Source organism: Penicillium vulpinum, assembly GCF_028829585.1.
Source record: "Penicillium vulpinum strain IBT 29486 chromosome Unknown utg000004l_segment0_segment0, whole genome shotgun sequence".
Taxonomy (NCBI): Eukaryota; Fungi; Ascomycota; class Eurotiomycetes; order Eurotiales; family Aspergillaceae; genus Penicillium; species Penicillium vulpinum.
In genome coordinates, this window is record NW_026643244.1 from 6,136,170 (window position 1) to 6,158,316 (window position 22,147).

Here is a 22,147-nt window from a genome sequence, read left to right on the forward strand (position 1 = left end):
AGAAGGGAAGGACATGGAAAAAAAAACCATGATTGCCCTTTCCTTGCACTGTTGCTCCTGCCCTGGCTCGCATTACCTCGTGTCTATTTATTCTCTCTTCTCCCTTCTCCTGTTAACGTGTCTTTCCTCGGAGGGAAGGACATGGGGAAAAACCATGATCGCTCTTTCCTTGCACTATTGCTCCTGCCCTGACTTGCTTTGCCTCGTGTCTATTTATTTCCTCTTCTCCTGTGGACGTGTCTTCCCTCTCTTATCTTCTTGTTTACCCGCGGACTGTTATCCTGTTTACGATCAATCTCCTGTTTTATCAACCCTGTTTTGTGCTTGTGCAGTCATGCCTCAGAGCCCTGCAATTATCACGGCTACCGCGGCCATCGCCAGAGAACGTGCTGGTCGTCGGTCCCAGGGTCCCCACCCGCGCCACCCTCGTCCTGTGCTCCCTGACGATGCCCCCGATGTGTCAGTTGAATTACCTCATGGCATTATGATGTTAAGGATCATTTCTTTTGTTCCCTTTATCTTTAGTCCTTTTTCTGCATCACCATGTCTCATTCTCCATCCAAGGAAACCATAAGCTGACCAAGATCATTAATATAGCTACGAAGCAATCCTGCTCGCTCCTGGCGAAAGCAAGATCGATGTTGAGGTTGACACCCGTAAGTCATATTGATCAATGTACATCGCACACAGTCTCACTAACCGTGTCTCTTTAGGCCTCCCGTCTGCCGCCATCTTTACCTTCCACAAGGAAGACCACACCCTTGGCAATATGCTGCGTCAGCGTCTCCTAAAGACTGCTCACGTAGTGTTCGCTGCCTACCGCGTAAGGAACCCGCTATATGCACATGGTATTATATCTCAGAAAGATACTCACACAGACCTATTAGGTTCCTCACCCCCTGACACCCGAGTTCCAGCTGCGTGTCCAGACTGACGGCGAGATCACCCCTCGCCAGGCTGTTATTAACGCCTCCGAGGCCCTGATCAAGGACTTGGGCATCTTGTCTCGTGAATTCACCAAGGAGTACGAACTTCGCAAGGCCGCCAACGCCGCCAACCAGCAGCAGCAGCAACAGAACACTGCTGAGTAAATTCTCCTGAGTGACATGCAGTCACCATCCATCCTCTTTTAATGGGTCTGAAAATCTGGCGCATGGAGCAGTTATGGTCTTTTATGCCTTGCGTTTGTTCTTTTTCGTTTTCGATCTGGGGATTTATGGGTGGCCCCTTTTTTTTTCGCGGGCGCATTGATTTTTTTTGCTTTCTCCTGTTTCTGAGAGACATGGCCATAGCATCAAATAGCTGATACCAACACATCTACAAGCTCAAAGCTTGAAACCGTTACTTATCCATCAATCAAGTATGTAGTATTCTAGTCGGGTCGTGGATCCAAAAATATCTCGGATATGACTAATCACCCGATGAGGTTAGCGCGTGTGCCTCCGCGTCTAGCAGCGGCGTCATTCGCATCCTCCTGAGACTCAACTTACTTACCATTTTGCATTCGTTCTTCTCGTCAATTATTTGTTGGCTTTTCTGCATCTAGTCTACTCATGCGAGCGTGGTTTCTGTGATGTACTCCTCGTCGAATAATTTCCTCGGGGGTGGTGCCGGTGGCCGTCCCGGCCAGGCACCATTCATGCAACAGCAACAACAGCCCCCCTATTCGCAATTCTCACAAGGTCAACAACAGCCATCGATGCAACAACCCCAACCGACTGGGTTTGCTCAGCAGCCTACAGGTATTGCTCCACAGCAGACCGGATTCGCCGGCCAGCCCTCCCCGTTCGGTAACTCGCAGCTACAGCCTCAAGCTACCGGATTCCCCGCGGGGCAGATCCAGCCGCAATTCACTGGCTTCCCCGGCGCTGCGACTCAGCAACCCCAGCAGCAGCAAGCGCAAAGCTTCCAACAGCAGTACACTGGATTCCCTCCCCAGAACCAGGCGCAGCAGCCGCCACCGGTGCCACAGATACCAACTCGCTTCAAGACCTCCTCCGATATCGCGAACTCCTTCCAAGGTGCTCCTGGCTCTGGGGCACCCCCTCAGGTGCCGCCAAAGTCTGGGTCAAAGATTCCAAGCATTCGGCTTTCTTTCATCACGGCGCAGGATCAGGCGAGATTCGAGCAGCTCTTCAAGTCTGCTGTTAGCGATAGCAAGACAATGGATGGTGGGTCTTGTTTCCATGTGCCCAATGGGCCACATCTCAAAGGCTTGTATGCCAGTACTGACTGGTCACAATAGGCGAGAAAGCAAGAGATCTTTTGCTGCGATCCAAGTTGCCGGGCGCCGATCTTTCTAAGATCTGGGTCTTGTCTGATACCACTAAATCCGGACAGTTGTTCTTCCCTGAATTTGCATTGGCCATGTACCTCTGCAATCTCCGTATCACTGGCCGTGAGCTGCCTTCTTCCCTACCCGAGACGATCAAGAACGAGGTTTCCAGCATGGTTGACATCATCTCGTTTGATGTCCCCGAGGAGCCGGTCCAACAGCGAACAAACGTTCCCAACTTTGATGCGCCTCTCATGGAGAGCAAGTCGACGCCCCCAGTTGTTCAACAGCCCGTCCCGCAGCAACCGAACAACGCCCAGCTCCTGTCGCAGCTGACAGCACAGCCTACTGGGTTCTTCCCACAACAGACAGGTATCCAGCAACCCAACCAAAACCAGTCTCAGTTCCTTCAGCCTCAACAGACTGGATTCATGGGCAACCCGCAGGCTACTGGATATACCGGCCCCCGGCCCCCGATGCCGCCTATGCCTACTGGTTACGGGTCGGCACAAACCGGTGGAATGCAAGGCCTGACGGCGCAACCTACAGGCATTCCAGGTCAATGGGGATTCATCAATACACCAGCACAGGGTTTGCCCAACATTGAAGCTATGAAACAGCAGCTTATGCCGCAGCCTGGGCGTGAAGGTGGTTTCAGTGCTGTTGGTCTTTCAGGAAATGCTACGGTTGCCTGGGCAATTACAAAGGAGGAGAAGAAGATTTACGACGATCTTTTCCGCGCATGGGACGGTTTCCGTAAGGGCTTCATCAGTGGTGAGACTGCCATCGAGATCATGGGTCAAAGTGGGCTGAATAGAAAAGACCTGGAACGGATCTGGACCCTGGCTGATCCCCATAACCGCGGCCGACTGAACATGGATGAGTTCGCCGTGGCTATGCACATGATCTACCGTGCTCTGAACGGATACGCAGTTCCAAACCGCCTACCACCCGAGCTTGTTCCTCCTTCTACAAGAAACTTGAATGACTCTATCGGTACAGTCAAGTCCCTTCTTTCTCAGGATGCTGAAAATCGCAAGGCTAGTGGGGCGTTCCTGCAGCCACAGAAAACTGGTGTCAGCTACCTCAAAGATCACTCCTTCCGTGGTGGCGCAGGAGGCTCTGCTGGTGCCAGCCGTAAGGATGCGACGATGTTCAAGAACAATGATTCCGCTGGTGGATACCGCTCCAGTGCACGTCGTCGCGTTGGTAACGAGGCTCGTACCCCGTCACCGTCCGCCTCTGGCGCTTCAGAGGAAGAGTATTCTGTGGAACAGCTCCAAAAGAAGATCCGCGAGGCCAAAGTGATGATTGACGCTGCCGACTTCCAGGACGAGAACCGAGCCGAGGATGATGATGTTCTAGACCGCCAGGATCGCCGCGAGGCAGAAAGTCTCATGGACCGTATCCGTCGTGTACAGGACGATCTCGATACTCACCCCAATGCCGCACTCCGTCAAGTGGACAGTGGTGCAGAGCGCAGGGCTCTTCGTCGCCAACTGCAGTCCTTTGAAGACCAAGTTCCTCAGGTTGCATCTGACGTGCGTCGTCTTGAGCGTGAAATCGCGGAGGCGAAGCTTGAGCTCTTCCGTCTCAAGGACGCCAAGGCACATCCTGGAGGCGCCTCTAACATCATTGGCACTGGCCCTGGCGGCACTGTGACTGAGGCAGATCGGATCAAGGCCCGCGCGCGTGCGCGTATGCAAGCCCGGGCTGCCGAGCTTTCAGGGCGCCCCGCACCCGCGACGGAAGATGACGATGGCCAAGCAGCTCGTCGTCTGGAGTCTGAGAGCACTCACGTGAAGATGGAGCGGGAGCGCAACGAGACTATGACTCGTGATGTCGAGGAAAGTGTCCGTGATTTCGCTCGCAGTTTGGAAGACAGCCTCCGGGAAGAAGGCCAGAACTCCACACGTGAGCATGAGAAGCGTCGTTGGGAAGATGCATTGGGAGTTGAGGACACTATCCGCGACTTCATCTACGATCTCAGCCGCAATGCGCGAACTGCAAATGTTCGCAAAGAAGAGTATGTTATCCTTGTCAATTAGGAAAAGGGTTCAATGCTGACAATTTATAGGCGAGGACGACGTTCCCCGGAGGTTTCTTCTCGAGCATCTCCAGCTGCCGAATCTCACGCTGCACGTCCTTCAATGCCCAAGTCTGTGGACTCGTCAAGCTCTCTTCCTGGTGGTACACATGAAGATCGTGTGGCGGCTGCTCGGGAGCGTGCACAGAAGCGCATTGCTGAGCGCATGGCTGCTGCTGGTTTGAAGCCGAATGACGCTACTGAGACTCTTGCGCAACGCCAGGAGCGTGAGAAGAAGGAGCGCGAAGAACGTGTCAGACGCGCCGAGGAAGAAGATGCTAAGCGAGAACAGGAGAGACAGCGTCGCCTGGCCGAGGAACGGGGTGGTCCTACTGAGGCAGCTCCCAAGACTGCGGGCAAGAAACCTCCTCCAGCACCGCCCACCCGCAGGGCCCGGGCAGATAGTGCTGGTCAAGCCGATGCTAAGAAAGAAGAGGAATCCACTAAAGTGGATCAGGGTGCCCGTGAGCAGGCTATCAAGCAAGAACAAGAGGTGCAGGAGGCAGAGACCAAGCGTCTAGAGTGAGTAATCCACGCCCGATAGAGACCAAATTAGTGGAGTTGGCTAATACATTTACAGGAGCGAGGCAAGCCAACGCGAGCAGGAGTTCCAACGGGAGAAGGATGCTCAAGCTGCTCGACTTCGTGCTCTAGAGGAACAGGTCCGCCAGGGCAAGATCAAGAAGCAGGAAGAGAAGCGCCGCAGGGAAGAGGCTAGCCGACATGCCAAAGAACAGGAAGCTAGTCTTGCAGCCCAACGAGCTGAACTGGAGGCGGCTAAGGAACGTGAGCGACAGCTGCAACTTGAACTCGAGGGACTTGAAGACTCATCGTCCGATGACGAAGGCCCTGCCGATATCACGCCTCAGTTCAGCACCCCGACGCAGAGCCAAATTCTCCCTCCCCAGCCTCCCGTGCCCGCGATGACTGAACCTCCCACCCCCGAAAGCGTGCCCAGTGAAGTGGGCTCCCCTGAAAGCAGCCGTAGTGTTCCTGCCGCCACGCCCGATGCCGAGTCCAAGAACCCATACTTCAAGAACATGGGTCAGCCATCCGACCCCATTCAAGCAGCTTCGCCGCCGGCCACCGCTCAGTCTACGAACCCCTTCCACCGCATGGTGCAGCAAGAACCTATCAAGCCCACCTTCACCGGTGCAGCCCCCCTGGAACGCAAGACTCGTGTCCGCCCTGAGGAAGACGATGACTGGTCCGCTGCCGGCTCCGACTTCGATTCGTCTGACGATGAGGACGACGGTCCAACCGGCGGCAGCGCCAAACAACTTGCCAGCATCTTGTTCGGTACTATGGCGCCCCCACGTCCTCTGAGTGCCATGGATGAAGAGAAGCCTACCTCGAAATCCGCTACCCCGGTACAAGACACCCCTGTTGCACCTCCACCCCCGCCCCCAGCAGCTTTGCCTCCTGTCCCTGCTATTCCTACCTCCGGCGATTCCACCTCCCCACCAGCCGCACCATCTGGAGTCCCTCCCCCTCCCCCGCCTCCACCTCCTCCCCCAGGAGCCGGTGCTCCTTCTATGCCCCCGCCCCCGCCTCCTGGCGGAGCCTCCTCTATTCCCCCGCCACCCCCTCCGACTGGCATCCCGCCTCCACCTGCTCCTCCAGCCGCGGCCGGTGCTCCTGGTGACCGAGGCGCCCTCCTTGCGTCCATCCAGCAAGGCAGGACCCTGAGGAAAACTCAAGTGAACGACCGTAGCACAAGCTCGTCGGCCGGACGCGTGCTGTGAAGAGGGAATTAGAGTCTTTTTTTAATTTATTTCTGTTTTGAGAGTACATAGTGTACAGATGCGGAGACGAAGGGGAAGGACATGACCGTATCTACATGATTGGAGAGCAAGGTGACGATTGTCGAATGGATAATGGGAGAGTAGTTAGCGAGTAGTTAGCTGTGTTTCTGTACTTTTCTTGCAATACTCAATTTGTTTATTACGTATCATTGTTATGCCTGTAACCTTCGAAGCAAGCTTCCTATGTATGTTGGAAACTGGGGCTCCTGCTGCTCCCCATCTCCTTCCTTCATTCCAGGGGTTGTTTTAGCACCCGGAAGCTCTAAACTCTAACGCATCAACTACTACTACGTACAAAGATATTCTCTTCGACTATGTCTGCTTATCACACCCCTGAACAGGGTTACATGAGGGTTGTAACCCCTCCTCCGATTCCAGCAAAGACGCTCTTGTTAGTCCACCAGTTACCGGAACTTGACGAGCAACAGTTGCCAGAATTCCTTGATCATACCATCCGTGATGGTTGCGATATCCGTCATTTATACGAGGTTATGATTGATGCTATCAGGTCACACAAGGCGTATCTCGTAAAGGAGCTACTCCAATATGGTACACCTGTGTCACCAATCTATGTACGCGAAGCTGTCAAGGCGAAGGCGAAAGATATCCTAATAAGTTTCTTCGATCATGGCTGGGATATCAACACACCGATGAGTGGAATGGACCCCCCTATTCTTGCGTAAGAACCCCTATTTTCTTCTAAACGTTCCCAGCTGAATCACATTTATTTTTAGCAATGGTCTCGAGGACCTGGAGATGACAATATGGCTGCTTGATCATGGCGCAGATCCTAATAAACGATGTGATATCGATAATACCCCGCTCTATTATGCAGTTAGATATGCAGATTTGGCAACTATTGATCTTCTCCTACATCGAGGTGGTGATGTCAGAATGGGCCAGCTTGTGCATAATGCGATTTATCGAGAGTCCGACACCCTCGAAGTTGTCAAAATGCTTGTTGATAGGGGTGCTCCTTTCAATTCTCTCATGTACCAAGACCACAGTATTCTTGGGACATGTTTCCTTTTATGAGGGAGACCCCTCTACACACGGCAGTGGCTCTTCAAAAAGGGGATGTTATTCGCTATCTGATTCACAAAGGGGCAAGTGTGAAAATAGAGGATTGTAGGGGTCAAACAGGCATGCAGTCCGCAGATCAAGATACCAGGAGAGTGATTATACAAGAGATTCAGAGCAGCTACATGTTAGACGCATCCCTGTGATATGTTTGACCATCAATGCTTTTGGTAGCTATGTCTATCTACTCATCCTCTTCTTCCTTGTTCACCTCATCTCTTCATTGCCTATGATTTCGCGAGAGTTGAGCTGATGTTATATAGTTGGTGATCCAAGGCTTGAATACAAAACCAGCTTCTTGAGGCCAACAAGGCCATGGATAAAAGTAAACTTGTCCCCACGGAACACGGGCTAGTATGTGGGATACATGTTGCATTGAAGCCTGGGTTGGTGGAGCGTGTCGGTTTGTCCTTTTGGGGGCTTAATGCCTTGTTTCTTCTGAGTATGGTTTTTCACAATTTGTCGGTCGTAAAGGCACAGCGCATTGAATCTGGTGAGGTAGAGACTGTTATTTGTCACTTCTTAGGAATGTGCACTTTCAGGTTACAGATATATTCACATGTCCAGAACTGTTTGATCTAGGGTATACCAGTATCTGACACAATGAGAAAGTGGCAACCTGGGTAGTTTGAAGCATTGTCTGCGAACTATCTGTTTTGGGGTTATTGCCTAGAAGCTAGGGGACTATACAATGTAATTCAACATTAAGCCGTCTGAAAGGCGTAGGCAGCCGTAGTGGAAGAGAAGTGCGATTGCGCTATGATCCCTAGCTGTTACGAATCATGATCCCTGTCTGGTGTGGATATTAAGATTGCGTCGTAAGAGGCCCTACCTGTGTAGATACGACAACCCTCCAACCAACTGGCTTATTCGATGTTACGCTAGCCATAGGCAGACTCTTAGCTTATAAAGGACAAAATCGCCTGCTTGAGCTTGCCGGTTTATCCATCTTGTAAATTCGGGCAAAAATGATGTTTCGTCGCTCTAAATCTGGCGAGGGATTGAATCATGCCCGAATTATTCACGAGGACCGTGTCGGGCTATTGAGTCGATTGACCTTCCAGTGGATTTTTCCATTGTTATCTGTAAGTCTCTAGATTGTCCGATGCATTCCCCTGAATTTTAAGACCTGCAAAGCTCATCGCGCCTTTTTATTAAGATCGGATATTTTCGACCTTTAACTAGAGATGATACCCGGAATCTGAATCCAAGCCGCGCGGTTGCGATACACCAAAATACAGTCTTTGCCTCCTTTCAGCTTGGTCTCTCTCATGGGAGAAAGTTTCCATTTCTCCGGGCCCTACATTCTGCCTTCAAATTTGAATTCTGGATGGCGGGAATTGCCATGCTGTTTGCAAACCTCCTGCAAGTGATGGCGCCCTTGTTACTGAGATATTTTCTCGTCAGTCTATCGGATGAATTGTCGTCCCACAGCAGCTCCTTCATCTTTGTGGTCTCACTCTTTACCACCCAGATGGGGATGAGCTTCGCTCTTGTACACTACCATTATCTGGGTCAAGTGGTCGGTAGCCAGGTTAAGGCTGTTCTTACTGCAATAGTCTTTGAAAAGTCTCTGAAGCTCTCTAATAGTGAAAGCAATGATTGGACTGATGGGAAGATATCGAATCTTATTACAGTCGATTCGCAGCGTATTGAGAGCGCTCTTCTATATGCCAACATGATTTGGAGTGAGCCAGTGGCTGTCATTGTGGCATTGGCTATCCTCTTCTATAATCTTACCTGGAGCGCGCTGAGTGGCCTTTTACTCCTTGTTGTAGGTGCGAAAGGCCTGGAATACAGCATGGGCTGGCTGATGTCAAGACGTGTGGCAATCAATGCCCAGGTAGATCACAGAATATTGAGCCTCCTTGAAGCACTGCGCAATATGAAATTTGTCAAGTTCCATGCTTGGGAGCCATACTTTATCCGTCGGATCTCTGATGCCAGAACGGCCGAGGTCCAGCAGCAACACAAGCTATTAAGCCTCCAGAGCACGATCATGTCCCTATCCACCTCGCTCCCTTCATATGCGGCGATGTTATCTTTTATTATGTTCATGACCGTCCAAGGCCGACTGACTGCTGCAGAGGCATTTTCTTCCTTAGCGCTATTCAATTGTCTTCGCAAGCCCCTCAATATCTTGCCGATGGTGCTTAACCAGCTCATCGATGCATGGGTATCTATCCAACGCATTGAATCATTTCTGAGGGCGGAGGATCAACAGAAGACAATAAAGTGGGATTTTAACGCTGTCAATGTCGTCGACGTAACTGACGGCTACTTTTCCTGGAATTCTACTGCTGATGACAATGTTCCTTCTCCCGCGATTACTGAAGAAACCAGCCTGCTCTCCGTGCATGAGGAATTCAACATAGCTGGCAATGGGCTTTCGTCTTTAGCTCTAAGAAACGTTGACCTACAGGTCAAGTCAGGAGAGCTTGTTGCGGTCGCGGGGCCTGTAGGCGCAGGAAAGAGCGCTCTTCTTCTCGCTCTTGCCGGCCAGATGGGCCAGACTCGAGGCCATATCACACTCGGCGCTACGCGATCCTTTTGCTCTCAAGTGCCGTGGATTGAAAGTGGGACTGTCCAGGAGAACATCTTGTTTGGCAAATCTCTACTACAGCCGTGGTATAATGAGGTGATAGAAGCGTGTGCTTTGAAGCCAGACCTCAAGGCATGGGAACATGGCGATGCTACTTACATTGGCGAGCAAGGCATTACACTGTCCGGTGGCCAGAAGCAACGTATTAGTCTTGCGCGAACCATATACGCAGACGCCGATCTACTGCTTCTAGATGATCCTTTATCGGCTGTGGATGCCGATGTTGGACAGCATATCTTCAAGGAAGCTATTCTTGGCTTGCTACGTGGAAAAACCTGCATTCTGGTGACCCACCAAAAGCACATAATCACCCAATGCGATCGTGTTTTGTGGTTAGAAAGGGGCCATATTAAGGCTTCTGAAAGCCTATCGAGCCCATCATCTAGTAATGAATTGTTGTCGCATTTGATTCCTGCCCAGGAGAATTACGAGGCAAAGAACTCGAATAATGGAGATAATGGCAGATTGAGCAATGAATATGATGAAGCGGTACCTCACGACCAAGATCATAGTAAGAGTTATCTTCGTGAAAATGATCTGATATCAATACTAATAAACTCTTTTATAGAAACGGTGATAGACAGCGAGACTCAAAAGACGGGCAGTGTGCACAGGTCTGTCTACAAAACGTACCTTTCTGCTTCGGGCTCGATCTTCCATTGGCCGATTCTCTTCTCTCTATTGATTGTCTCGCAAATAGCCGGAATCTTCACTAGCGTTTGGCTATCATGGTGGGTGGATAACACCTTAGGGTGGGATAACCTTGCTTATATAGTCGGTTATATCCTCTTTGGGGTAGTTCAGAGCGTTCTCGCGTGGGTATATCTTAGTCAAGCTTCAATTACAGGCTTGCGAGCTAGTGACAATCTGTTCAAGACGGCTCTTCAGCGTGTCTTATATGCTCCCATGTCATTTCATACTGCAAATCCGGCTGGACGATTGATGAACCTGTTCTCCAGTGATGTGAATCAGCTGGACAATGGTGTTAGTGGCGCAGTTCAGGCATTCTTTATGCTAATTGGAATTGCCTTCTCTACTTTCCTACTCATATCTGTTCAGTTTCCTCTTGTAAGTGGAATATAGCACTTGCAGTTGCTATCACATTGGCTTTGAACTAATATTTGGCCTCTGCAGTTTATATTGTCCTTTCCATTGATTACTTTGGTCGTATACTATACTTCCAGCTATTATCGCGCTTCGAGGCAAGAGCTTAAACGCTTCGAGACCGTATCACGATCTACTGTTGCAGCAAGTACCATCGAGTGCATTTCAGGCCGCCAGACCATCCGAAGCTTTGGCGTCCAACATGTTTTCCAAAGTCGATTGAGTATCACAATCGATGAAGCAAGCAACTATTCATATTTAATGTCAGCCAGCCAGCAGTGGCTGAATCTCCGACTGGATACACTGGGCAATATTCTCATTCTCTTTGTCGGAGCTTTGATTGTCATGTCGGACAACTCCATTCCAGCAAGTATGTCTGGTTTGTTAATGACTTACTCTTTGGCTGTCGTGCAAATAATCCCTGGCATTGTATCCCAAACTGCTGAGATTGAAAACTCTTTTATCACAGTCGAGAGAATGATATATTATGGCAATGAAATTCCGACAGAGATAGCCATATCGGCTACTGTGCCATCGTCGACCTGGCCAGAAAAAGGAACCATAACCTTGAAGGAAGTTAGCCTACGCTATCAGAGTGATCATCCTCAAGCATTGAATGATGTCAGCCTCACAATCCATGACGGTGAAAAAGTCGGTATCATTGGGCGCACAGGTGCAGGCAAATCTTCAATTATATCCGCTCTTTTTCGACTCTTTCCCCTAGAAAATGGGTCCATTGTCATTGACAATATGAATATTGCAGATTTGAATCTTCATTCCTTGAGATCCAAATTAGCTATCATTCCTCAGGACCCGACCCTCTTCCAGGGCACAGTCCGAACAAACTTGGACCCCGCTGGAGAATATTCAGATGATGTTCTTTGCGATGCACTTCGCAAAACTAGCCTTTATCCGCAAGTACACCTTGACCGAGAAGTTCTACCAGATGGCAAAAACTTTTCTCTGGGTGAGCGGCAGTTGCTAGCATTGGCGCGTGTTTTAGTGCGAGATCCTCGCATCCTCGTTTGTGACGAGGCTACTTCTGCCGTCGATCAAGACACGGATCAGGCTGTGCAGAAGACACTACTAGAGGGATTTCAGGACCGAACAGTAATCTGCATTGCTCATCGACTGCAAACGATTATACGTTATGACCGAATCTGCATGGTAGATCAAGGCAAAATTGTTGATTTCCAGAGTCCACTTGCGTTGTTCGATAAAAATGCCGAGTTTCGCCAGATGTGTGAGCTCAATCAAATCACCCGCAAGGACATCGTTTAGTACAAATTGGTGGTCTAGCCTTCTGTTTCATTGACAAGGGTAAAAGCTTTTGTATGAAGAAGTTCAGAATTGAATGAGGATGCATTTCGTATATCATAGTCCATTCACAATTATTCAATGTTTCACATGAAAAAATGATAAGCTGTACATTCCAAACTGGAAAGCAGAAAAGAAACCCGCCACAATGTTTAACCAACACCAACACCAAACCAAACCAAAAGAGAGCGTAGACCAACAGTTGCTATTTTCGATTCGTATGTGCATGCTCCAACACCAATTCACAAAACAACTTCCGCAATCACATTCCCCAGGGTACTGACACACCAAACAGCGATAAGACCCCAGCCAATCCTGCGATCCATCCGCCAATTGTTCATAGGAACAATAATCAAAAGTCCAACCAGAATAACCAAAAGCGACACGCCGCTGATAATAAGCACTTTGGAGATGGCAATCTCATAGGGAACTTGCACAGGGGTGATACCATGCAGCGCCTCTTCCTGTCTCTGGTTCCCACCGTTGAGGGTCATATACAGACCACCGAGGCCGATACCGAGGAGAATATTGAGCATGGGACCACCGAAGCAGGCGCTGAGAGCCATGACTGGAAACCCGAGTCGGGCAACTGTGATGTCAGCCACTAGATCGCCTAGCGAGTTTCCGACGGCGAAGACGGTCAATCCGAGTAGGGAGTCGGAGATGTTGAGAATGACGCCGATGGTCTTGAGGAGGGAAACAACTTCTGTGGCGATCGTTGCGATCCAGGCTATGGCGACCAAGAAGCCAAGTAGGGACAGGAATGGCCGCCATTGTGGTGGGAGCGCGTCGGTTCGAGGTTGGGATTCGTCGGGGAGGAGCGGGATGGAAAGATCTGCACTGGTACGTCGACTGTTTCGTCGACGACGAGTGCTTATGACCAGGACTGTGAGACAGACGGAGGAGAATAAAAGGGAAACGAGGGAGGGAAGAATGAGGTTGCGCGGCTGACGGTCTTCGTCTATGGTCGTCCAGGCGATGAGCACGGCGAAGAAGGGACCTGTGAAAAGCTGGATGGCAACCAGCCAGCGATTCCAGTCCTTTGGTGGCACAGGGTGCTCAGGAGGTGAAGCTGGCAGTCGGACTGCCGGGAGTTCCGAGTCCCACCGCTGGCGACCAGTTGGCTCATACGAGGACTTCCGATGGGGGTGGGTTGACGGCACATTAGAAACTGATAAGGTGTGATCATGTGCCTGCGCCATAATCACTGGACTATCAGCTGGAAGTCTGACCCTTGGGGAGGGATTATCTCTGCCGTCGACATCTTGAATGATCACCGAGGGTATGGGGTCCGGTTCCACAGACTCTGGCTCCTCTGGCTCAACAACTGGGACCGTTATGGTAAGAAGCAGTACACTGGGAGCTGCGATAATACCGAGCAGTCGTTCCCAGACGTTTTTAGACTTCCAGCCCGCCAGGGTCGGGAAGAGTATGCAACCAATCTGCTGGGGAGGGGGGATCGAGTCAGGCCACCAGTTCCTCAGGTATTTGTAGAAAGGGAGGCCTACATGAGCGAAATCATCATACCCGTCGTGGACCTGTAGTCGTTCCAACGGGCTGGGTGAATTTGGAAGTCGAATGCTGGGTGGTCGTGAGAACGACGCGGAGGGTAAATCAGTATACGATGGGAAGGGCGATGAAGGGCTTTCTAATCCCACGCCGGGATGACGGCGTATTGCAGTGCCCCTCGGAGAAACAGATACTGACACCGATGACCGTTCATCTACCTCTCCGTTCCGATAATTGGGAAAGTGAAAAGTGTCCGATGGAGCGAGCCGGTCAGGAGTTTGAGGACTTGTGGTACCTGGACTCAGACTCAAACTCGGTGACCGATTCGCAGAATCAGATGCATCCAGCGCCATCCCAGTATCAATTCGAGCGAGCTGGCGTGACTGCAGCGCTTCTTGTCCCGAAGTATCCTCAAAAGAGGGTTTGCTCACTGTAAGCAGTGGACCTTGGGTTGACCGGGGTTCCAAAACACTGGAGTCAAATTTCAACCCCACGGCATCGTTCGCCGACACAGCTCGAACTCGAGAGGAACCTGCTGCGCTGGAGGGCGACAAGCGGTCAGTACTGGCAGATGGTCGACTGGCACGAGGATGCGATGCCACCGAGCGCGTGTCAAAATCAGACTGGTCATCGTCGGAATAGCTGTTCAGGCTTATTGCGGGATTGCGACGGGTATTTCTTGATTTCTGCAGAGAGTGAAGAACAGATTGAAACTCCAATGCACCAACAAGACTCGGTCGAATGGGGTTTATCGTATTGCGCCTCGATTTCGCGGGCCGATAGACGTGCATGTTATCACGAATTTCGGCCAAGTATCGGTTGCGTGTTTCGTCATCCTCCTCGTCCTCGCCGTCCTCTGTTTTCCATAGAGGGACGGCCTCGACGCGTTCCAAAAGATCAAAATCCTCGGTTGAGGCTCCGCGGAGAAGACTTCGCGACTCTGATGCTACACCAGGATCATCGTCTTCGGCTGCCTCTTCGATCTCCAGCTCTTGGTTCTCCGGTATATGAAAGTGAGTTCGCGCTGCGAGGTCTCTCTCGTTCTTTCGGCGTCGTCGTACCAGATACCAGTGCCAGGTCACCACCATTACGACATAGAAGGCGTACAAGCCCACCATCGCAGCTGACTCCCATACATGAAGTTTCCCATCGGCCAGCATAAACATGCTGAAAACGACAGCCACTATGAAGTAGCCCACATCTCGAACAAAACTCCTTCGCGCGACCTTGAATGGCCGGACTAATGCCATGGAACCCGCGACAACGGAGGTGATGAAAGTTGCCGCGCCGATCAACTCACCGATTGCCAAGCTCCCACTATTCGACCGCATGGCCGCGAAAGTGGAAAACACGTCAGGACTTCCATTGCCAAATGCAAGGAATGTCACGCCTGTGAGACTCTCGCTCAATCCTAGAATGCTGGCCAATGTACTCAGATCAATACACAGGAAATCACTTGCCGCGATGCCGATGGTACTGAAGAGCAGTGATAACCAGAGTATCAATATCGTAAATGCTATCGGTTTTACTTTGGCCAATCCGCAATAGTAAAATTGAAGGTACGAGATTAGGCCATCCTCGTGATCGGGGCAATTGTCGCGGACATAGGCACACTGATTTTTGACGTTGCGGACCAAGCGGCACTACATCATCGTGTAACAGGACATCATTTAGCCTTCAGTACCATCTCACAGGATAGGATTTTGGAAGAGAAAGATACCTCTAGTTCGCCCTCTCGTTTGAACAGGCTTGTATGTGGCCCTATACCCGGTTGCGCAAACTGCACATGGTCATTTGTAGTACCAGTAAAAACCCAACTAGCCGCTCCAATAAGTATAAACACCAACAGCGTAGTATAAAATGGTCGGATTGAATATCGGGGCTTGTGGACGGCAGGCTGCAGGAAGGACGGCAGCTGGTTCATTATGACGAGAAGTATGGGGGCATCGTGGGCCGAAGACTTTAGATAATGTAGACCAGTCTATACCAGAAAGATCAACATTAAAGACTCAATCCATGTACAATATATATCCCACGCGCGTCCAATGGATGTTGGTTTGTATAGGCCAGCGCGGTGAGTGCGGTGATGTCAGCTGGGAGGTGTGGCGGACCTCGGGAGTGGGCCAAGGCGCTTAGTCTGCCGATCGTTGTTGTACTGGAGGTCGATTGCAGAAAAGATGATTGTAACTAATATAAGATGAAATGGTTTAGCAAGCGTTGTAATCAAGCAACGGAGAATTTACTAGTAGCTACTGAAGGTTCGAAAGGATGAGCCAAAAGAATGCCTGACTTGGGTACGACATTAACACCTGATATTTCAGGCATAAACTATGCATGATTACGTGAGAGATAGTGCGTCACTGGTACACTTGGACCGCCGTATGTTTGTTGACTTCCCCATTTGTTTTGCTTCATATGGATTCATATCGACATCAACCCCTCTCTCGATCGAACTTTCCATCTCAACGCTGTTATCGCCAACCCCTATCGGGGGCAACCGCAACCATGCCGCGTGTCGCAAACAAGGTGCATCGCCGTTCAAACGGTGCCTCGACCCCGCACAAAAACTCCCCAGTCAAGTACGTATCTGGATACCTCCTGGTTGTGAAATTCAACTAATTGAATCAGGATTCCCCTCAACGATGATGAGGGTGAGAAGGCAGCACGGATGGAGGCTCGTCAAGCACTTCATGATCGCCAAATGAGCCAAATCAAAGCCGCAGTCAAGACGCCTATGCCACCCCGTCGATACACCTATGATCGTGAAGGGAGCGACAGTCCCGCAACTCCTCGACCCTCGGGCCATCGCAGTCGCACTAGCGATGTCAATGGCCGCGCAGTAACACCGATGAAGCGCGTGCCTATCCTGGCCAATTTTGAAGAGTGGATGAAGATGGCAACTGATAACAAAATCAATGCGAATAACTCCTGGAACTTCGCGTTGATCGACTACTTCCACGACATGTCTTTACTGAAGGATGGAGATACTGTGAACTTCCAAAAGGCCAGTTGCACCCTTGACGGTTGTGTTAAAATCTACACCAGCCGAGTGGACAGTGTCGCAACGGAGACAGGAAAACTTCTGAGTGGATTAGCTGATAGCCGCGATAAGAGAGGTCGTGGGGAGGAGGAGGAAGAAGATGGCGATGAGGATGAGGAAGGCGAGGATGGTCAGGCTCGCAAGTCGCGGAAAAAGGTATGGTCTATACAGACGATGTCAGAGATATTGGATTTGACTAACTAGACGGTGTCTAGACACGCTCCCATGAGGCTACCCTCGCCCCGTCATTCTCGTCGTTGCAACTGAAGAAGTTCGAGTTAGAATTCGCTGTGGATCCGTTATTCAAGAAGGCATCGGCAGACTTTGATGAAGGAGGCGCCAAGGGCTTGCTCCTGAACCACCTTGCTATTGATGGCCATGGAAGAATTGTATTCGACAGCAGTGACGATGCTGTGGACGATAGTACCAAAACTGCCGAGGACGATCGTCAAGAGTCTGTGGATCCAGATCAGCAGACTGATGATCAAACAAAACCAAACCAGAAACCCGCAAGCGACACTTTTGAAGATAACACAGAGATCGACCTTGCCATGCTAGCGAGCCAGTTTTTCCCAGATTTAGATCGTCTTGATGAGCAGGATATCTGCCCATCGCTCAAAAACCTCGACTTGGGTGATCCCAGCGGGTCGCTGGATCTTCCTCTCCTTAAAGCACCAGAGGAATGGCGACAAGACAAGCTGGACGAAGAGGGACGAGCACCTGATGACCCATCTGGTATCATGCTCGACGACGACAACGCTGTCGGATTTGATGATGATGACGCTACCCTAGGCGGATTTGATCTTGGCGGTGATGCTGGGTTTGGTGATGGAGGAGAGGTATGGGCTCGGGAAGCCGCCTTGGAACCAATGTTGAATGTTCACCGCGCGACCCACGATGGAGATAATGATGGTGAGGGCGACGATGGCGATGAAGACGCATATGCCATATCTATGTCTCATCAGACTAATAGTCACGATCACGAAAATATTCTAAGCTACTTTGACAACGCGCTACAGAAGAATTGGGCTGGCCCAGAACACTGGAAGATTCGAAGAATCAAAGAGCATGCAACACCTGCTACGTCGGCACCCAAACAGCGCAAAGAGAAAGAGCCATTTGAGATTGATTTTGCTGCCCCTCTGGATCCTGCTGTCGCAGAATTGATCTACACCCCGGCCAGCTCCAACTCCGCCGTCTCATTGCCCAAGACACAGTGGAAGACAAAGGGTCGCAATCTTCTCCCCGACGACAAGCATTTCAACTCCCGCAATCTACTCACATTATTCCTCAAGCCAAAGGCAAAGATGGGCTCAAAGAAGATTCTGGGCAAACGTCGTCGGCAGGATTTGACGGCTGGTAATGGAGACATGGACGAGGCATTCTGGGCAAATCGCAAGCCGGAAGAAAACGCTGGCGAGGAAGGTACTGCCGGTGCCTATGATGCCAACTTCTTTGCTGATGACGACGGTCTTGCTTTCCCGAACGGCATGGACCTCGATGACGACGACAATCTACCATTTGCTGATGCCCGGGAAATGCTTTCTCCGCCAGTTGACGGTCCTCCAGGCACATCGGCCGGAGAGGCAGGTGGAGCAACTGGGCTCAGCGCGCTCTTGAACATGGTTGGTGCAACGCCTGGCCGACCCGGAGCTGGCGGCTACGGCTCACAATTAGTGACACAAGGTGGTCGTCGTGCACGACCAGACTATGTGGCATATGCACGTGTGGCAAAGAAGGTTGACGTTCGTCGCCTCAAAACGGAGATGTGGAAGGGTATGGGTGAGCGTCTAGTTGATGCTGTGGGCTTCGCCTCAGCTTCACGACCAGGGGCCGTGTCCAGTGAGGCTCCGACCGAACCCGAAAGTGAATCGGATGCCCCTGTCCCGCCCACGCCCAAGGACGAAAGCCCAGAGCAACCTGATAATACTGGCCGGTTACGGTTCACACAAATCATGAACTCCCTCAAGACAGCCTACCCGGCTGAGACTCTACGCGATATCAGCACATCATTCGGGTTTATTTGCCTTTTGCATCTTGCCAATGAACAGGGCCTCGTGCTCGAGAGTGATGTCAGCAAGATGGGCTCCGATGCGGTTACCCTGGAAGAGATCTTCGTATCTAGGGATGCGCACGCCATCATCGAAGACGCAGGAGGGATGTGAGCGTCTCGATTTTTTTAGTTGCATGTACAGTTGACATGGATAGAAGCAACTGCGATATGCATGTTGGTCACGAGTGACGAGTGATGGACAAGACGGTGTGACTTGGTAAATCCTTGCGGCGTTGTGGTTTTTGCTTTTTCCTGTTCGCAGTGAATGGCGCTCTTGGGTCTTTTTGCTTCTTCGGATTACTTCTTTTGTAACGAATTCAAACAATTTCACATACTTTTTCTAGTGCAATAACAAGCAGTCCTAAATAATGGTAGGATGCGTTCCTTGGTTAGTATTGAATACTGGGAGAAATCCATAGCCTATGTACGGTGCTAGGAGGATGAAAGGTGCATAAAAAGTTCATTTATATGTATCATTGCAATCAATATATTCATTCATTGGACGAAAACCAAAGATCAAGAGAGGAAATACACCAACAGTGTACCAAAGTCCAAATAGGTATCTGTATCTCACACCAAAACTCCAGGGGCCCAGGGTGTACATTAGGGTAAACAAAAAGAAAAAAAGGGTCGAACAAGTGTTCGATTTTGAAGCAGATCGATCGAAAGTGACGAACTGAATTGTAGTTTTCGGGTTTTCCACTTTTTTTTTTTTGTTGTTTCCAAGCACTTTCATTTTCCACAAGGGAAAATGGAATCAATCCAAAAAGCCTCAAGTCAAAAGAAAGAAAAAAAACAAAACTTGCAGTCATACTCATTTATTTGCGTACAGGGGGCGGGAATACCGGCACCATAGGACTCTGATAAGCCCCAGGAATCGGCACAGCATCATAAGTGGGCTCCCCGGGAGCGCTACTACTCCTATTCACAGGCGGACTCTTGCGCTGGTTTTGGGGAGGCGGCGACGGTGAGTAATGAGTAGGAGGAGTAAACTCATGTTGGGCACTCTGCGGGCTTGGCTGCTGGACCTTGATAGGAGGTGGCTGGAGCTGGAATGATGGGATAGGGCGGGTAGGCGAACGTGGTGAGGCATACTGAGTAGTTTGGGGTTGAGCCATGCCCTTCTCAGCGGACGAGTAGGGGTCCACGGGGCCGGCGGCGTAGAAAGGAGACTTCCCGGGGTAGGAAGCAAAGCCTGCGAAGCCGGGGGTGTTCGGGGCGGATTGCAGACGCAGCTGGGCGAGATATAGATCTGAACGAGCGTTGTCGCGGGTGTCCATGGACTTCATCAGCTTGCGCTTGCTCCAGACGCGATAGAAGACTACCACGTAGATCAAGATCACGAGGAGTTCGAGGACGATTTCGATGATGGCACAGACGAGGCCCCAGTCTTGTAGACGGCAAAGGAGAGCATAGTCGATAGTGTTGTGGTAGATCTGCTCGCGGGTGTTCTGCGCGCAAGACCATCCCCACATATCCTTATTATCTCCTGTGGATTTGGAGTGCTGGTACACTGCGGCGCCAACGATCCACATAATCAGGTTCACGCCAAAGAAGGCGATCGAGAAGCCAGTGTAGTAGACGGCGACCTTCTCAGCACGTCCGTGGCCGCCCTTTCGGTAGGCCCAGAACACGACTAGACAGGCGACTAAGGAAACACAGGCCATGCCTAGAAGAAGGTACTGAGCCCATGGGTTGGTACCCTCTGCCCAGGCAGGAAGGCTGTTACGAGTAGGCAGGTGCTTGGTTGCGTTGAAGACAGTTAATGTCACGGCTAGCAATGCCAACACAATCAGACTGCAGCCGAAGTTGATGAAACGCAGGAAGACCTTGGCAATCCGGACGCGGAGTTTGATTCTCTGTTGACGATTAGTAAATTGCATTGATTGTTGGCATAATGATGCGGCTTTCTTACCAGGTCTCGGGCATTTTCGACTTCAGCTTTCTTTTCTTGCTTCTCAAGCATGTACTCCTCGCGGAAAGTAGGACTGAGAGGGTTCAATGACTTGGCCGTCTGTGGCACCTTCAGGTCAGGCCGGAAAGGTGACATTGGCACCTGGTCATCCGCATGCAGGGCGGCGTTGTTTGCTGTCACGTAGCCGAATCCCACATCTCCGACATCTCCCTTTGCTTGAGTCTTGGGAGGGTCGGCGAAAGGTGATCGTCCAGCGTCTGTGGGACCGATGGGAGAGTGAATCGATGTAGCCTCGGCGAATCGAGCAGTCCGTGGACTCTTGAGGGAGGCATTGCTCGTATCAGACCCGCTGCGAGTCTCTCGCACGGTATGCTGTGGTAAAGGACCCATTGCGCTGTGATAAGAAGCACGAGTGAGATCCGCAGGAACAACGGGCTCGTAGGTCATGGGAGAATTGTCTCGGCTATCGTCTGATACCGCCATTGTATCGATGTGCAATGTAGGCAAAGAGATCAAACAATTAGGTCAAGAGAGCCAGCTCTCGACTTAAAGGCCACAAGGTTGGCTACTGAGAATAAAACAACCTGAAATCAAGTCGAATAGACAGCAAAAACCACGAGTGTGGTAGGACAACAGCTGAACTATATCAGGTTTGCAGTAAATCACCGATACCGTGTGCGAAGCCTGCGTACACGAGTATTAACCAGCAGATGATGGGAAAATAGGAAAAAAATTGGAGACAATCAGAAAGTGACAGGAACCAGCCTGGGAAACCTTGAATATCAATAATGTTCAAGTGCTGGCATGGTCCGAGAGGCGGGGGACCAAAATGCAGACTTTTGATTCTCGTCACTTAGGGCGGGCCAGAGTAAGCGCTGGGAGGGAATTTGCAGTAGCAACCAGGAACATGATTGGAAGACCCAATGCCTGTCAAGCCCTCTGGCTGCAAGTGCACTGTACCTCGAGGCGTTGAGAGGGGAATGTGACTGGCCGGCGGGAGTGATCAGCCAAGCTTGTCACAGTGGAGTAACAGGCCAGTGAGATCGAGTAGGGACCATGCTTGCTCCTCACGATGCACCTCTGTCACCCTAACCCGGCGCTAACCCGCCGATCGTCCAACCAAACGCAATGCAGAACCGCTCTAGTGTGTGAGATGGATGAGCGGTCCGAGGAAAAAAACAGGGAAGATGTGAACGAGTGGATGAAAGCGCTCCTCAGCCCAAATTTGAGGTCCAGTCACATAACGCGATTAAGCACCCTTGAATCCCTTGAATGTTTTAGTCTGAAAAGTTGGAGAGGGGAAAACCCCGAAGGTCTGTGCACATCGCTATTTTTGCTTTTTTCGTTTCTCTGTGAAGCAG

The 22,147-nt window shown here is 50.8% G+C and overlaps 7 protein-coding genes across 7 annotated transcripts; 5 read left to right on the top strand and 2 right to left on the bottom strand.

The window, feature by feature from the left end:
- Positions 1 to 334: 334 nt before the first annotated feature.
- Positions 335 to 1,091, top strand: N7479_010818 (DNA-directed RNA polymerase II core subunit RPB11; the record flags this gene model as incomplete). Its single annotated transcript, XM_057258509.1, has 4 exons — positions 335 to 459; positions 598 to 656; positions 714 to 823; positions 888 to 1,091. 4 exons carry the CDS (start codon positions 335 to 337, stop codon positions 1,089 to 1,091), a joined length of 498 nt encoding a protein of 165 aa, XP_057105967.1.
- Positions 1,092 to 1,573: 482 nt separating this feature from the next.
- pan1 (actin cytoskeleton-regulatory complex protein PAN1) lies at positions 1,574 to 6,106 on the top strand (the record flags this gene model as incomplete). The annotated part of the gene is made up of 4 exons (XM_057258510.1): positions 1,574 to 2,225; positions 2,246 to 4,301; positions 4,353 to 4,883; positions 4,942 to 6,106. The coding sequence occupies 4 exons, from the start codon at positions 1,574 to 1,576 to the stop codon at positions 6,104 to 6,106; spliced, it is 4,404 nt and encodes a 1,467-aa protein (XP_057105968.1).
- A 374-nt stretch (positions 6,107 to 6,480) lies between these two features.
- Positions 6,481 to 7,201, top strand: N7479_010820 (ankyrin repeat domain-containing protein; the record flags this gene model as incomplete). Its single annotated transcript, XM_057258511.1, has 2 exons — positions 6,481 to 6,845; positions 6,901 to 7,201. The coding sequence occupies 2 exons, from the start codon at positions 6,481 to 6,483 to the stop codon at positions 7,199 to 7,201; spliced, it is 666 nt and encodes a 221-aa protein (XP_057105969.1).
- A 1,375-nt stretch (positions 7,202 to 8,576) lies between these two features.
- On the top strand, positions 8,577 to 12,233 carry N7479_010821 (uncharacterized protein; the record flags this gene model as incomplete). The annotated part of the gene is made up of 3 exons (XM_057258512.1): positions 8,577 to 10,359; positions 10,417 to 10,916; positions 10,983 to 12,233. 3 exons carry the CDS (start codon positions 8,577 to 8,579, stop codon positions 12,231 to 12,233), a joined length of 3,534 nt encoding a protein of 1,177 aa, XP_057105970.1.
- Positions 12,234 to 12,511: 278 nt separating this feature from the next.
- N7479_010822 (sodium/calcium exchanger protein) lies at positions 12,512 to 15,702 on the bottom strand (the record flags this gene model as incomplete). The annotated part of the gene is made up of 2 exons (XM_057258513.1): positions 12,512 to 15,421; positions 15,499 to 15,702. The coding sequence occupies 2 exons, from the start codon at positions 15,700 to 15,702 to the stop codon at positions 12,512 to 12,514; spliced, it is 3,114 nt and encodes a 1,037-aa protein (XP_057105971.1).
- Positions 15,703 to 16,283: 581 nt separating this feature from the next.
- Positions 16,284 to 18,983, top strand: N7479_010823 (condensin subunit BRN1; the record flags this gene model as incomplete). Its single annotated transcript, XM_057258514.1, has 3 exons — positions 16,284 to 16,357; positions 16,407 to 16,974; positions 17,034 to 18,983. The coding sequence occupies 3 exons, from the start codon at positions 16,284 to 16,286 to the stop codon at positions 18,981 to 18,983; spliced, it is 2,592 nt and encodes an 863-aa protein (XP_057105972.1).
- A 706-nt stretch (positions 18,984 to 19,689) lies between these two features.
- On the bottom strand, positions 19,690 to 21,269 carry N7479_010824 (uncharacterized protein; the record flags this gene model as incomplete). Its single annotated transcript, XM_057258515.1, has 2 exons — positions 19,690 to 20,730; positions 20,787 to 21,269. 2 exons carry the CDS (start codon positions 21,267 to 21,269, stop codon positions 19,690 to 19,692), a joined length of 1,524 nt encoding a protein of 507 aa, XP_057105973.1.
- Between the last annotated feature and the right edge of the window lie 878 nt (positions 21,270 to 22,147).